This window comes from Caretta caretta, chromosome 5 (assembly GCF_965140235.1).
Source record: "Caretta caretta isolate rCarCar2 chromosome 5, rCarCar1.hap1, whole genome shotgun sequence".
NCBI classification, from domain to species: domain Eukaryota; kingdom Metazoa; phylum Chordata; order Testudines; family Cheloniidae; genus Caretta; species Caretta caretta.
In genome coordinates this window covers 105,334,259-105,346,980 of record NC_134210.1, presented here as the reverse complement: position 1 = coordinate 105,346,980, position 12,722 = coordinate 105,334,259, and the positions used below count along the sequence as shown (strand labels likewise).

The window sequence follows — 12,722 nt, the reverse complement described above, 5'->3', positions numbered from 1 at the left end:
AATAAAGTCATATTTCAACAAGAGTGCCTGATAGTTCAAAATAAGCAAGGCCTCATGCTTCAATCTGGTGATTTCTGTACATTAATGCAGTACTTAGGCACCTTCCAAGAACAAAAGAAAACTTCCCCACTGATAAGCTGGAAAAAGGGACCATGAGCTTGAGGCATTGCAGAGTGCTCAAACTTGTAATCACAGGCAGTGAGAGATGGATCAGTGTGGCCCTTCCCTTTTTACCCTCAATTCAAGGCACAAGGATGTGCAGAGCACATGCGCCACCCCAATAGGTACTGCTAGCTGAAGGTCTCTGACTCGCATACTCTGGGTTCATGAAACCCGGAAGTAGAATATATATTATGTGCACAATCATTTGAAAGAACACAAAATGACACAGCTTGCTCTTACTCTCTGTTCTTCCACCCTCTCCGCTCATTTCAATTATGTCAGTCCTGTTTCTCAGGGCTCCCTCTGTTTTTCAACAGAGTATTTTAATGTTGAAAAGCACAGAACTCTCTCCATCCCTAAAAAAAGAGTTGGACAAGCAGGGAAAGATATTTTAATATGTCATATGTAGGATGGGACACCAGCATTTCCGACTGTGGCTCCAGAGTGAGATCCAAAGCCTGGATGGGAGTAAATTAGGCCAGGAAAGAATCTGGAAAGAAAAAGAATTGATGCCTGGGACCATATTTCTTGTCACATAATGTGCTTGACTGATCAAAGCTCACAATCTCTCCATTATTATGGTAGGATGTTTTCTTAAATGCAGAACACCTGAACACAGGGGGGCACTACCATATTAAAATTAACAAAGGTTCTCAGTGTCATCACTCCCTTCCCTGAAGCGGTCGAAGAAATGAAAACGAGAGACCAGCCAGTCTGCTGCCTTTGGGAATTTCAGTGCAAAATTAAAAACAGTTAATATTGAGTTTGCATGTCTTGAAAGAAAAATGTTAATATTTTCAGAAACACAGAGTGACTCTTTTCTTATAAGTGACATGAGAAAAGTTGCTGTACCCAGCATGCTCTCAGCTGCTGCTATCTTTGTCAGTAATTTTATGATTTTCAATTCCAGGATCTGTTACATTCTCCCTGATCCCCAGTCCACAAACACAAAGCACTCAGGTCTCAGGTGTCTTTAATCTGTTAATTTTCTTTGTTTGTTACATTAGCTCACCAGTTCCAGATCTCATTAACTTTCTCCTGTTACACACCTCCAGCCTCACCACAACCTCAGTGTCTGCAGTCTCCCTGTGTGACAGCCTCCCTCCTGAGAGCTACTACAGATGTTACTCTAACGACTGTCACTAAATACACAACCCTGCTATCAGACATAACATTAATCTAAATGTGACATCGAGTAAAACAATTCACTGAAAAAAAGATTTACCCAGGGAAGCAAGGATTATGTTTAGAGCACAATCAAAACAGAAAAAGTCCTTATCTCCTGATAGGTCTTAGCAAATGGCTTACACTTTCATTTAATGTCCTTAAGAATATGAATTCAGGATTTTAACATAGAAACTCGTACTGTAAATGACAGCTCAGTTTTATTTACAGTTGAAAGGCAAAGCGAGTTTGACCTTTTTTTTAAAAAATATTTTTTCACTCTTTAGAAATTCTTCACTGAGAGTAGAAAAACCATCCCAATCAGCCCGCCCAAAAACTGAATGAGAAGTGCAATCACCCCTAAACCCCAATACCTTCTTGCTCCCTGACAGGGACTGAAAGCATTGACAAGGCAGTACAAAGCACACTGAAGAAAGAGGGCATCTTCCTTTACTCTCTAGTAACCAGGTCTTGCCTTCACTGTGAGAGAGGCAATGAAAGGCCTCAGAAAACTCTGTATCTAGCCCATGGTGACTGGAAGAATGATCACCACAATGTGGACCCTTTGATGGTGGGAAAAAGTCAGGTGGCCTCATGGCTCCAAGAAGAGTTTATCATACCCCTGGACATTCTACCATCAGCAAACCTAAGATGCTAAGATTTTCGGGATCAAGGAGGCAAGTCAATATACTGAACAATCCAAAACAAGTTGCACGATCCCTTCACTCTCTGCTAGCTCAATTATTGCTAATCAGAAAGCTTCCTGTTCCCCAGCCATCTTAGGACTTGATGCTGCAAGGTGTTGAGTGCTCTGGCTTTGGTCCAGCGAACACTGAAGCAAATGCTTAAATGTTAAGCATATAAGCAGTCCAATTGCAGTGATTAGTACCATGCAGCAAACCCATCTGTTTCAAAACAAAATGAGCACAGAAGGTGGTGGGGACAATATAACATCAATGTGTACTTTTACCTCATATACTTATCTATGTCTGTAATGAATGAGTTGCCCAATCTAGTAATTGGAATTTTCATTTAAAAAAAAGAAAAGTTTCTAGCCTTCATGCTCACAGAGAAAAGTCTGAAGATGTGACCCAAGTGCATCCTCAAGGCTCAAAACACAGAAAGTAAATAAGAACCCAAAGTTTGTTATTTTTATTTTATAAGTCTCATTTTAAGCCATTCTGATGATTTTTGAATGTTCTCGGTTTGCAACACAGTGTTGGAGACCCAGTGATTAAGGTAGCTGTTCCTAGTGACTACTCCGAATGACCGAGCTGAGGTTCCCAGATCTGCATGTACATGGTTGTGTTTCCTCCCCTATGATCCTCAGACCGCAGGACTACATAAAGAGTAACAAGACTAATGTATATAGCATAGATAAGAACATATTCATCATGTAAATAAGTTACACCAAACTGAAGTTGTGACAGTTTCTCTCCATTAATGGAAACTGACTAGCTACATGGCCCGGAATCAACCATTGCTCAGCCAAGAGGCAATGCTACAGTAGCTTTTGCATGGTTTCCATGCCTTACTTTTGTTAACCAGGAGGTAGAATGATTACAATTTTAAAAAATCAACAATTTGAAATCCTATGATGGCCCAGATTCTGTAAACACTTAAGAATGTGCTTCATTTTATTCATAAGTAGACCCACTGACTTCAGTGAAATGATTCATGTCAGTAAAGTTACACACACCTTTAAGTGTTTGCACAGTAGATTCCTATATTTGGAATACTGGATCCCCTGATTTATATTATGAATTCTCTATTTTGGACTGCGCTGCTAAGTACTAACTTAGTCAGCCTCAAACAGAGATTTTCTTTTCACATTCCATGTGATAATAGCAAATAGATGATAATTTGAGAGTATGTGGAGGACAATATACATTTTCTTTTTTCTTTGTTTACATGCAACGTGAGCTATTCCATTTAACTTTTGTTAAAGAGGGACATATCAACAGCTACCACAGGAGAACCATTTGAAAAATTATTAAAATTTAACACATCAGTTTTGCAAAAGGCAAATGTTTAAGAAAATAGTTGTTCTTTTATGTAAAAGATGTTTACCTTTGCAAGTCCAGCACGATGAGCACCTTTTGATTCCATGTATGCTAAGTATTTGTTGAACTCCCTGAATTCATCCATTGAAGGCCTAAAAGTCATAATTTTGCAGCTTGGGTTTGGAGGACTATCCGAGACTACAGCTGCCATTGTGGCTCAATATCAGTCCTGCTAAAAATTAAATAAGTTATTAATAAGTATAATGTATATTGAAATGAAAAATCCTTCAATGAAAATAGCTTCCAAAAATGTATCAATATATCTGCTCCTTCCTGGAATGAATGCTTTTGAAATGCTATCTCCCAGGCTGGTTACAAGAACATAATATAAAAGTAGGACTAGGTTGTTCAGCCATTACCCACCCTGGTGAACCCAATCATGAGTAACAGTTGCACAATCTAGCCCCTCATTGTTTGTCTTTATAACAATATACTTTCTAAACTTATCCCTCAATATTATAGCAGCAGCTGCTTGTGATGATTCATCTCTGGTACACTGTAACTTTCTCTGTCTTAGGTATTTACATGGCACCCCCATCACCACAGACCCCAAGCACCTCACAATACTCTTGTTTGGCAGTGAAGTCTCATTATTCCCATTTTACACATGGGGAATTGAAACACAGAGAGATTAAGTGACGTGTCTGAGGTCACACCAGAAATTTATTGCACAGTCAAGAACTGAACCCAGATTGCCTGACTAACCACTAGACTTTCCTTCCCCTCATTGTTTCTTTTAATAGGTTTTATATATATATATATATATATATATATATATATATATCTCAAAGACAGAGAGAAACAGGACACGTCCTCTTCCCCTGCCCCCATATGTTTTGTCACTAAAAATAGGAATTAATTTATTTCATTTAATTAAAAGCAACAAAAAATATATTCTTGTCTCTCATACAAAGATATAATACTCATGAAATGAGTAGCCACTTATGTGGTTTTCACATATTTATGCTTCTGCAACAGAAACTAACACCAGTCCTGCTATTAGATTGGCTAGTACCCCGTACAGAGCACTTGTGGGATCAAAGGCATACTTTCTGGGTTTGCAACTGAGGCATGTTGCATACCTCATGGCAGAACGTAATAAAATAATTCAACCTTTGATTGACTTTCTAGAGAATTTGCATTGTAGAGCACAAAAAGGAACTGAACTGTTATTAGCAAGGTCAGTTCACTGTAGGTCATCATTCCTCTTTTGCCCTATGCAAAAGCATAGCCAGGAAAAAAAATTACACCATGTTATAATTCAAGATTGTCACCTTTTTGCTCTGTAAAATACTATTTTAAAGCATCATCATTCAATACCAGCCACATAATCCTAATTCTCGCTCAAAGTGCAACAATATATGTGATCACAGCTATGAAAGAGAAAGTTAAACCAGTTTACATATTAAAACATCTTAGCTCAATTTGTTAGCATTTTTAAACATGCTGTGCTAAATGTGTGGCTTCCATGAGCAGTAAATATCTGTTCTAATGCACTGGAATCTGTCATGAAAAAACAAATAATGAATATTGAAATTAATTGGAATTAAGGCAATTAAGAATCACCGTTATGGGACTGTGGGCAAGGACCCAAAAGCAGGCCACGAACTCTGCGGTTACCATGTTGCAACTTTAAGAGAATGGGGCAGAACCTCTAAGAGGAGGGCTCTTATTGGGTAGTCTTGGAGCCTTCAACAAGCTCGTAGGTTGGCTGGCTGGCTGGGGACACAGAGCAGTTGGTATTGGCAAGCGAAGCACATGAAGGCCCTTCCCTGCTCTGCCCTCCACTTCAGCAAGATACTCGTAGTACTCTACAGTCACTCCTTGGATAATCCTCCCCACTCTTTCCAGTCTTGCTGCCACTGCCACAGTGGCTTCATGCCTGCTGCTTATTGCAAACCTCGGGGACATCTTTGCTTTTCCTTCCTTGCCTTCTCCATCGTCAGCTGTGGCATCCTCTCCTCTTCACCCCACAAATCTCTCTTTATGGCCACTGCTTGGGAAGGACTGTGGCACAGCAAATAGTGGTTGAGGATAGAGTGGGAACTTCTGAATTTTTAATCTCATCTGCTCCAGCAACCTCGTCTGTGCCCTTAGGCAAGTCCCTTAACCCAGGCCTCACTTTCTCTCTCTCTCTCTCTCTCTCTGTGTGTGTGAGCACACACCACTAGCTTGGCCACAGTATCTGCCTTTGTTGGTTTAGTTTTGTGTGAACTGCTGCTCTGCAAATCTGCCTGTGAAAGATTCTTTTACGTCTCTCTCCCTCTCACTCCCCTATTAGCGTCCCTGCACTTAGTCTGCTTTTGTGCCTTTATTTTTCCCTTATATTCAATCTTTAGTTCTCCCAAACATGCATACATGTGACTCCTTCTCTTGGCACTTATCAGCTTGATATGTTTTCCTGACCCCACCTTCAATAAGTCCCTCTCCCCTCCATACTTTTTCTTTGTACCTAGGAAGTTGTTTGAGCTGAAACCTTGGCTTTAGTTGAGTGGATTTTTTTTTAAACTGTTTCTCTGTTTAAGAATGCAAGGACTGCGGGACAAGGTGGTTGACATAGTTCGGCCATTCACCTATTTTCACTGGTTTCATTCATATTCCTTTCCCTTTTCCTGGGAAACAGTTGTTAAGGTGTCGGATAGAGATGTTTGGCTTAGACCGGTGAATTGGACTATTCAGATTTCTGGATTTTTTTTATATAGTGGCTTTTTAATGGGGACAGGGGAAGGGTGGTGTGGATATGTGTATACACGGTTGGGGCATTCTGGGGAGAGAGGGAGTACACAATTGGGACAGTCAATAGTTTTCTTAATGGCAATTGAGGTACGTCTGATATACCTTGCATAAAGGATCCTTGGAGTCATTTCCACCAAGAGTGCCCCTTTCCTTTCATCTCCACTTCTGGATGCCTATCTGATCCTGCTACAATTACTGGTCCAGGGAATATGGAACTGGATCCATGAGACCTGGGCATAGTGATACTTGCCTATTGTGACATGCTTGAAGGTTATTGAATAGGGGACACTGTATGAAAGCCACGTGTCCACATGGTATGCACGTGTCCACAAGCAATGAACAACATTAAGAGGCCTCCGTCCATTGCCACCGTCCTTAATCCATACCTGCTATTTCAGGCTAGGAGTGTGGCTCGGTGTTCCTATTCTTCTCACCCACTACTGATTCAGCAAGAATGGCAAATCAAGTTTACACTTTTCATCCTTACAAGCCATTTCCTACAAGACAGGCTACATTAGAAAAGTAAATGTACAGCAGCACTAAAGATTCAAGCATGCTGACCAACCAATACAACTAACTACTACTGTTCATTTGCCAAGAGGTTATACATCTGCTTCACGGATTGCAGACAACTAAGGCTACGTTTTAGTCACAAGCATTTTTAGTAAAAGTCATGGACAGGTAATAGGCAGTAAACAAAAATTCATGGCTCGTGCCCTGTCCATGACTTGTACTATATACCCCTGACTAAATCTTGGAGGTGAGGGGGCAGCCCAGGGGTCCACAGGTGCTTGGGGCGGGGGGGGAAGGTCCAGGGGGTGCCATGGGTGCTCAGGGGAGGGAGGGTGGCGGGACTGGCATGCTCCTTACTTGGCTCCTCGCAGCTTCCCAGAAGCAGCAACATGTGCCTCCATCAGCTCTAACTCCACCCGCTGCCCGCACCCCAAGCATCAGCTCCATAGGTCCCATTGGCCGGGAACCGCAGCCAATGGGAGCTGCGGAGGGCAGTGCCTGCGGGCACAGGCAGCATGCAGAGCTAGGAGCTCAGGGAGAGACATGTCACCACTTCTGAGGAGCCCCCCAAGGTAAGCGCTGCCCAGAACCCTCACTTCCTCCCACACCCCAACCCTGAGCTCTCTCCCACACGCACCCAAAGCTGCTCAGGCGGCCCCCGGACTAGCCGCATCAGCCACTGCAGAAGTCACGGAGGTCCCAGAAAGTCACGGAATCCATGACTTCCATGACAAACTCACAGCCTTATGGCTAAATAAAGAAGAACTCAGACGTCTTAACAAGATAATTACTTCATAACCATGATAGCCAAAAGGCATATTTCTTCAACAGCAACGGAAAGACCACATCCAACAGCTCTTATGAGTGAGCCTCTGGAGGTTGGGAATGTTCCATTGGTGCAATTCCTACCACATACACTCACACCTAAGCCAAAGGGCTTTGTGCTAGGACAACCTCCCCTTCATTTCATGTGCAGGTCTTAATTTGATTGACAGGACATGAGGGAGGACAAGAGGGAAGGAAGAATAGAGGAGAGGGTAACAAGTGAGAGAAAGAGTGTAGTGGCACTTAAGGGAGGAATATTTTCCCACTATTTTTAAAAAAGAGCATTTATGGTATTTTCCCCACCCTTAGTCTCACATGATTACTTGACCTACAGTTTCTATTTTATTAGTTTTCCCCGAACTGCGATGGCGATTGAGGCTGGAACCCCCGCTATATTTATGGATGTCCACTTACCTACATTTACCTAGGAGACAAGGTGGTTTCTTCCCTTATTTATTTAAGGGATTTAAGTGTAATTTTTCTTATTCCTGAAATGCTGTTTGATTTTTCTCCTATATTTATCTGAAAAACAGAGGATTTTTCTTTAAAGCTTTGTTTTTTAAGATGGACTTTTTACATTTAGGTCCTTTTCCCCTCAGATCCACACCCCGCCCCCTGCTTCTTCCTTTCTTCCAAGCCCTCTTTAATTGGGGCTTTAAGGTAGGGAAAAATAAAAAAGGGAGAAGAAAGATCTCATGCAATTTATAACTCCCCTTCCAGTAGAGCTACAAGGCTGGGTTATATGACCCCTGCCCTGTTCTGGACAATTTTGGGGAGGATAATTGGCAGTGATGTATAGTATGAACTCTGACAGCCAGGACTTAAGAAGTTAGTAAGGGCCTTTGTAGTAGGGTCATAACAGCAAAATTTCAACTGAAAATGAGTGTGTGTCAGCAATATTATCATCAGTCATGTGCATGTTCCTGCACGTAATACTGCATGCCGGGCATTGAAGGACAGAGTGGGAGCCTATGATGCTGCTGAAGCATCTATGAATAGGAGTAACCCAAGAGGTTTGGCATTGGTGAATCAGTCTATGCTCCCAGCTACCTTGTGATACCACCAGGCTGCTTTCACCTGTTTTGTCTTGTAAGAAAGTTGCTAAATTCCACGACTTGTGACCCATTCATTGAAACATGTGGGCCAATGCACTAGGGAGCAGGTTCCACTCACTCTACAGAGACCTCATACCCAGTGGCCATCTTCATTCAGTGCACAGGCTGCCAGATGCAGTAGCGTAGCTGGGGGGGAGCGGGGCAGCGGCCGCTCCCCCACCAAGCAGAAGTGGCGCCTTTTTAATTCTTTGGTGCCTTTTTAATTTGTACTCACCCAGCGGCGCTCCGGGTCTTCAGCGGTGGGTCAGGCGGCGCTCCGGGTTTTCAGCAGCACTTTGGCATCGGGTCCTTCACTCGCTCTGGTCTTCGGCAGCATTGAGGTGGAGGGGGTCCTTCAGTGCCACCAAAGACTGGAGTGAGTGAAGGACCCGATGCCGAAGACCCAGAGCACAGCCTGACCCGCCGCCGAAGACCCGGAGCCCCGCCGGGTGAGTACTAGTGGGTGGTGCCTTTTTTTTTTTTTTTTATCTCTGCTCCCCCTGTTTTCTCCAGCTGGCTACGCTACCAGCCAGATGCCCTGATCAGTAAAGGGGTTTCATGGTGTGCTGAACAATGGGAGATTTGGCTAGGTCTTGGAAACCCCCAGAGGAGCAGGAACCACACACTCACACTCACTATGCTGTATACCATTATGGCTTCCTTGCCCAAAGCTACCAGCATCAGGCAGGAGGCCCTGTTGTTCAGGATAGCCTTTAGGCATGCTCCTGGTAAGAAAGTTTGCAGTAGGTGCTGAGAGAGGCCAATTCTAGCACATTCCACAGAGAAGACTGGAGTAACGCAAAAGATATTGACATTCAAATCCCTTTCTATAAGCCTGAGTAGTTAGAACCAGACCTGAGCTGGGCCTGAGGTGCATGTCTAGGTTATTTGGTCTGTTCGATAGCTGTTTTGTCATCCTATTCCCTTTGGCAACCTTTGAGTAAAAGCTTTTTCTGTTCATACACAGGGACTTTTTCCCCCTTATTTAACATCAGCTAATCCCAGGTTCAGGAATTGGATAGATGGTGCTCTGTCTGCTTTAGAACATGTATCTGGTCAGATTTGGCTTCCTATTTGTCAGCCAGCAGAGCTGACCATGATATCACTCCTCAATTTGTGCCCATTCTCACTGCTTATCTTTGCTTGTAGCTTCAGGGGCAAGACTGGCTCAACATGATCAGCAGATTCCCTTCCCCAGTTGGATCATTGGCCAGCCTGTAAGAATGAAAATTCCTAAAGAGTTTTCTCCTAGGAAATACCCAATATGGAAGAGTCATCCTGCGCTCTGCACATGAAGAGCTGCTGTGCAACTGGGTGCCTCTATTGAGAACACATGGGTCGAAGAGTCATGACGCTGGGAATAAATTTAAGACTTGTATTACTTTTGATTAAGCAACATATAAACATCTTTAATCCTGAATTTCCTCAATCCTTGGAAAAAATTATTCTCACCCTTATTTTCAGCATCCTAGTTTGCAAACAAATCAGTTACTGCAAACAAAAGTCAGAAGGGGAGGGGAGGGGGAAAGAAAATCAGGGCTTAATATGGGAGACCAAGGTCAGCCTTAAGTATGGTGTCATTACCAACAGCTCCATAAAACTGTGCAGCACCTTGGACTTGGTCCAATTCCAACTGAAGTCAACTGAAATTGGGATCAGGCCCATTGATACTTTAGAGAGGTGCTATGTAAAAAATAAATAAATACTACCTACATAGTATGAATTCCCTACACAGATATCATCTTAGCGCAAAAGATAACAGAAATCCCTGAAATAAATATAGATGTTAACAAGTGACACCAGAACAATGTTTTATTGATTATCTGTCAATTGTTAAAAGCTATTAACAGACCTCTACCATTAGAGCTAAAGACTGCATCTCTTTCATGTCCTCTTCTACGACTGTAGTAAAGAGAAAATTGCTCCTAAATTTCAGATGATACAAAAGTTGTGGGGGCTTTGTTCATTCATTTCCCTTGCTAGCTAGTTCATGCATTAATCTTTTTCATCTTTATTCAGTGTCTGTGGCTTGAGAACCGCTTCTCTCCCTTTCAGAAGTTGCTTCTAAGTTTATCTTCTGTAGGGGAAGGAAACCAATATTCAAGTCTCAGCTAGTGAGCAGACGTTAATCCGTTAATTGCAATCACTATAATAACTTATCAAGCAGTAATTATACATTTTTGAGAGTTTGGAAATATTTCAAGGAGCAGATTGAGACTAGAAAAATATATTTGGTTATGTCATACTATACTACATACAAAGAATCTAGTATTTTGATATGTTAAGAATGTGTTTACTAGTCCTTCACTGCCGGGATAGAAAAATTCTCAATAACTGGACTCTCTGCAAACTTATACTCTGCTTCTATTGTGATTTTATGTTTTAAGGTATTTTCAGTTTACAGGTCATTCACATAGTTAGAACACACCTGTAGTCAACAAATATTTCAAATTCTTTTATCTTTAAGCTTTGTCCTCATTCAGCATGCATGTGTACCATTGGGGAGGGAAAAAAGGTGATTTTCCTTTTTATGCTTATACTATCCTCTTCCTCTGCCTATACAGTTGGATTCATGGTAGTAAGGCAGCGTGGCTTTACAATTAGAAGACGACAAAAAGATACTACCAACCTAACTTTTAAAACCACTAAAAACTTTCTCTATAGAAAGACTGTTTTAGAATGTGGCATAAACAAGGCAACAAATGATTCAATGTAAGAGGTCTTAATTGCACTTTGAGATGGCTACTCATCACCCATGGGTAATGTACCTATCCTAAAAACTTACACTGATGTCTTTGTACCACTCGGCACGATCACGTGTTCTATGCATGTGCTGATGCATATTATAGCTAGAACAGTAGCAACAGCCTTTGTTACAGTTGTTTGCAGGCACAGCACTTCTTCCTCTATCCCCCCAGATGGTGTCTTGGTGGATATACTGCAGATGGGATTTCATTCTCCGCAATCTTTGCTATCCAAGCAAAATAGCATGTACATACAATTATATCCAAAACCAATCCACAACACATTAAAAGCATAGTAAGGTTTCAAAGTCAAGGACTCAAAAGTTAAGCCCCAAATGAGCACTGGCCTTCTATACGTTCCTAGGGCTGCCTTTTAGTTTGCTGGTATCTTCCTACTTTACTGGCCAAACAGATACAGTGAAAAGATGGACACAGGAATCGAAGACCAGAACGTTAATGCCCAATTTACTCAATGAGGGGAAAATTTACTAAAAAGTCAGCACCAGAATTTGTCCTCAGAATCAGTATCTTAACTCAGAATCGGAGAGAGACAGACAGAGAGACACACACACAGAGCAAAATCAATCACTTCACATAAAATAAAAATCTCTGTATTGCAGGGCAAGAGAAAGAATGCTATAGAAAAAAAAAGGGTAATTTGTTACCTGTGAATTAGTGTCTTCAATTCCTTCTTTTACTTCCTCCTACCAACAAGTGTACACAAAAATAATTAGATATAGGCAGAGAGAGAGAGAGAGAGATTAAAATCAGTTATATAGTACCAGACATTTACAAAGTGCCTCAAATGATATAACATACAAAAAGTTTCAAATCTACTGGCCTGATCCTGCAAGCACTTAAGCATGGAGTTATTTTACTCAAACGAGCATTTCATTTAATCTCCAGAGTTTTCGGGATCAATTCTTCCATAAAATTAAAACAATGACGAGGTGAAAGATGAGACTGTGGCTCATGAAAGGGAGGCTGTGGAGGTAATGGATAAAGACAAGAGGAAGAGAGATTCTTGGAGAAGTGGATTTTCAGATGGTGGAATCCAAGAGAAATTCAGAAAAAAACCACAAAATTTCTTTGACCATCAGTACACAGTGTTGCAATCCCAACAGGAAAAATTTAATTGCCAGCAAAAAGGTTGCTTCCACCCAATGAAGATTGGAAACAAGTCAGTAGCGGCATTGTAAATCCTTAATATATAAGGAGCAACAGCCCCACCATTCTGACCTCCCGCTTCTAGTAGTAACAACAGGAGAAAATAAGCTCATTTGTCAGAGCTGTTGTAGAAGGTGGCCGAAGGAAAAAAGAAATTATATTTGGTGTCAATTATTAACCTTTAGATAGAGAGATAGATAAAAACCCACATTCTAGTGCAGATAACTGAATTTAAAAAGCTACATACAACTATG

The 12,722-nt window shown here is 41.6% G+C and overlaps 1 protein-coding gene across 15 annotated transcripts in view; it reads right to left on the bottom strand.

The window, feature by feature from the left end:
* Positions 1–12,722, bottom strand: part of KDM4C (lysine demethylase 4C) — a 475,753-nt gene that overhangs the window by 434,476 nt on the left and 28,555 nt on the right. For 8 of the 15 annotated variants that reach the window (XR_012668619.1, XR_012668620.1, XM_075128780.1 and 5 more), the window contains exons 2-3: positions 11,967–12,005; positions 3,397–3,561 (exon numbers count right to left, since the gene is read on the bottom strand). The exons of 1 other annotated variant lie outside the window; for it this stretch is intronic. Coding sequence is in view for 11 of the 14 variants with exons in the window: in XM_075128780.1 (XP_074984881.1) it covers positions 3,397–3,540 (144 nt within the window). In the remaining 3 variants the exon portion in view is untranslated. Of the gene's footprint in view, positions 1–3,396; positions 3,562–7,877; positions 7,986–11,966; positions 12,006–12,722 lie in introns of all 15 variants that reach the window. 6 more of the 15 variants (XM_048850754.2, XM_075128770.1, XM_075128771.1 and 3 more) reach the window with 6 other exon arrangements.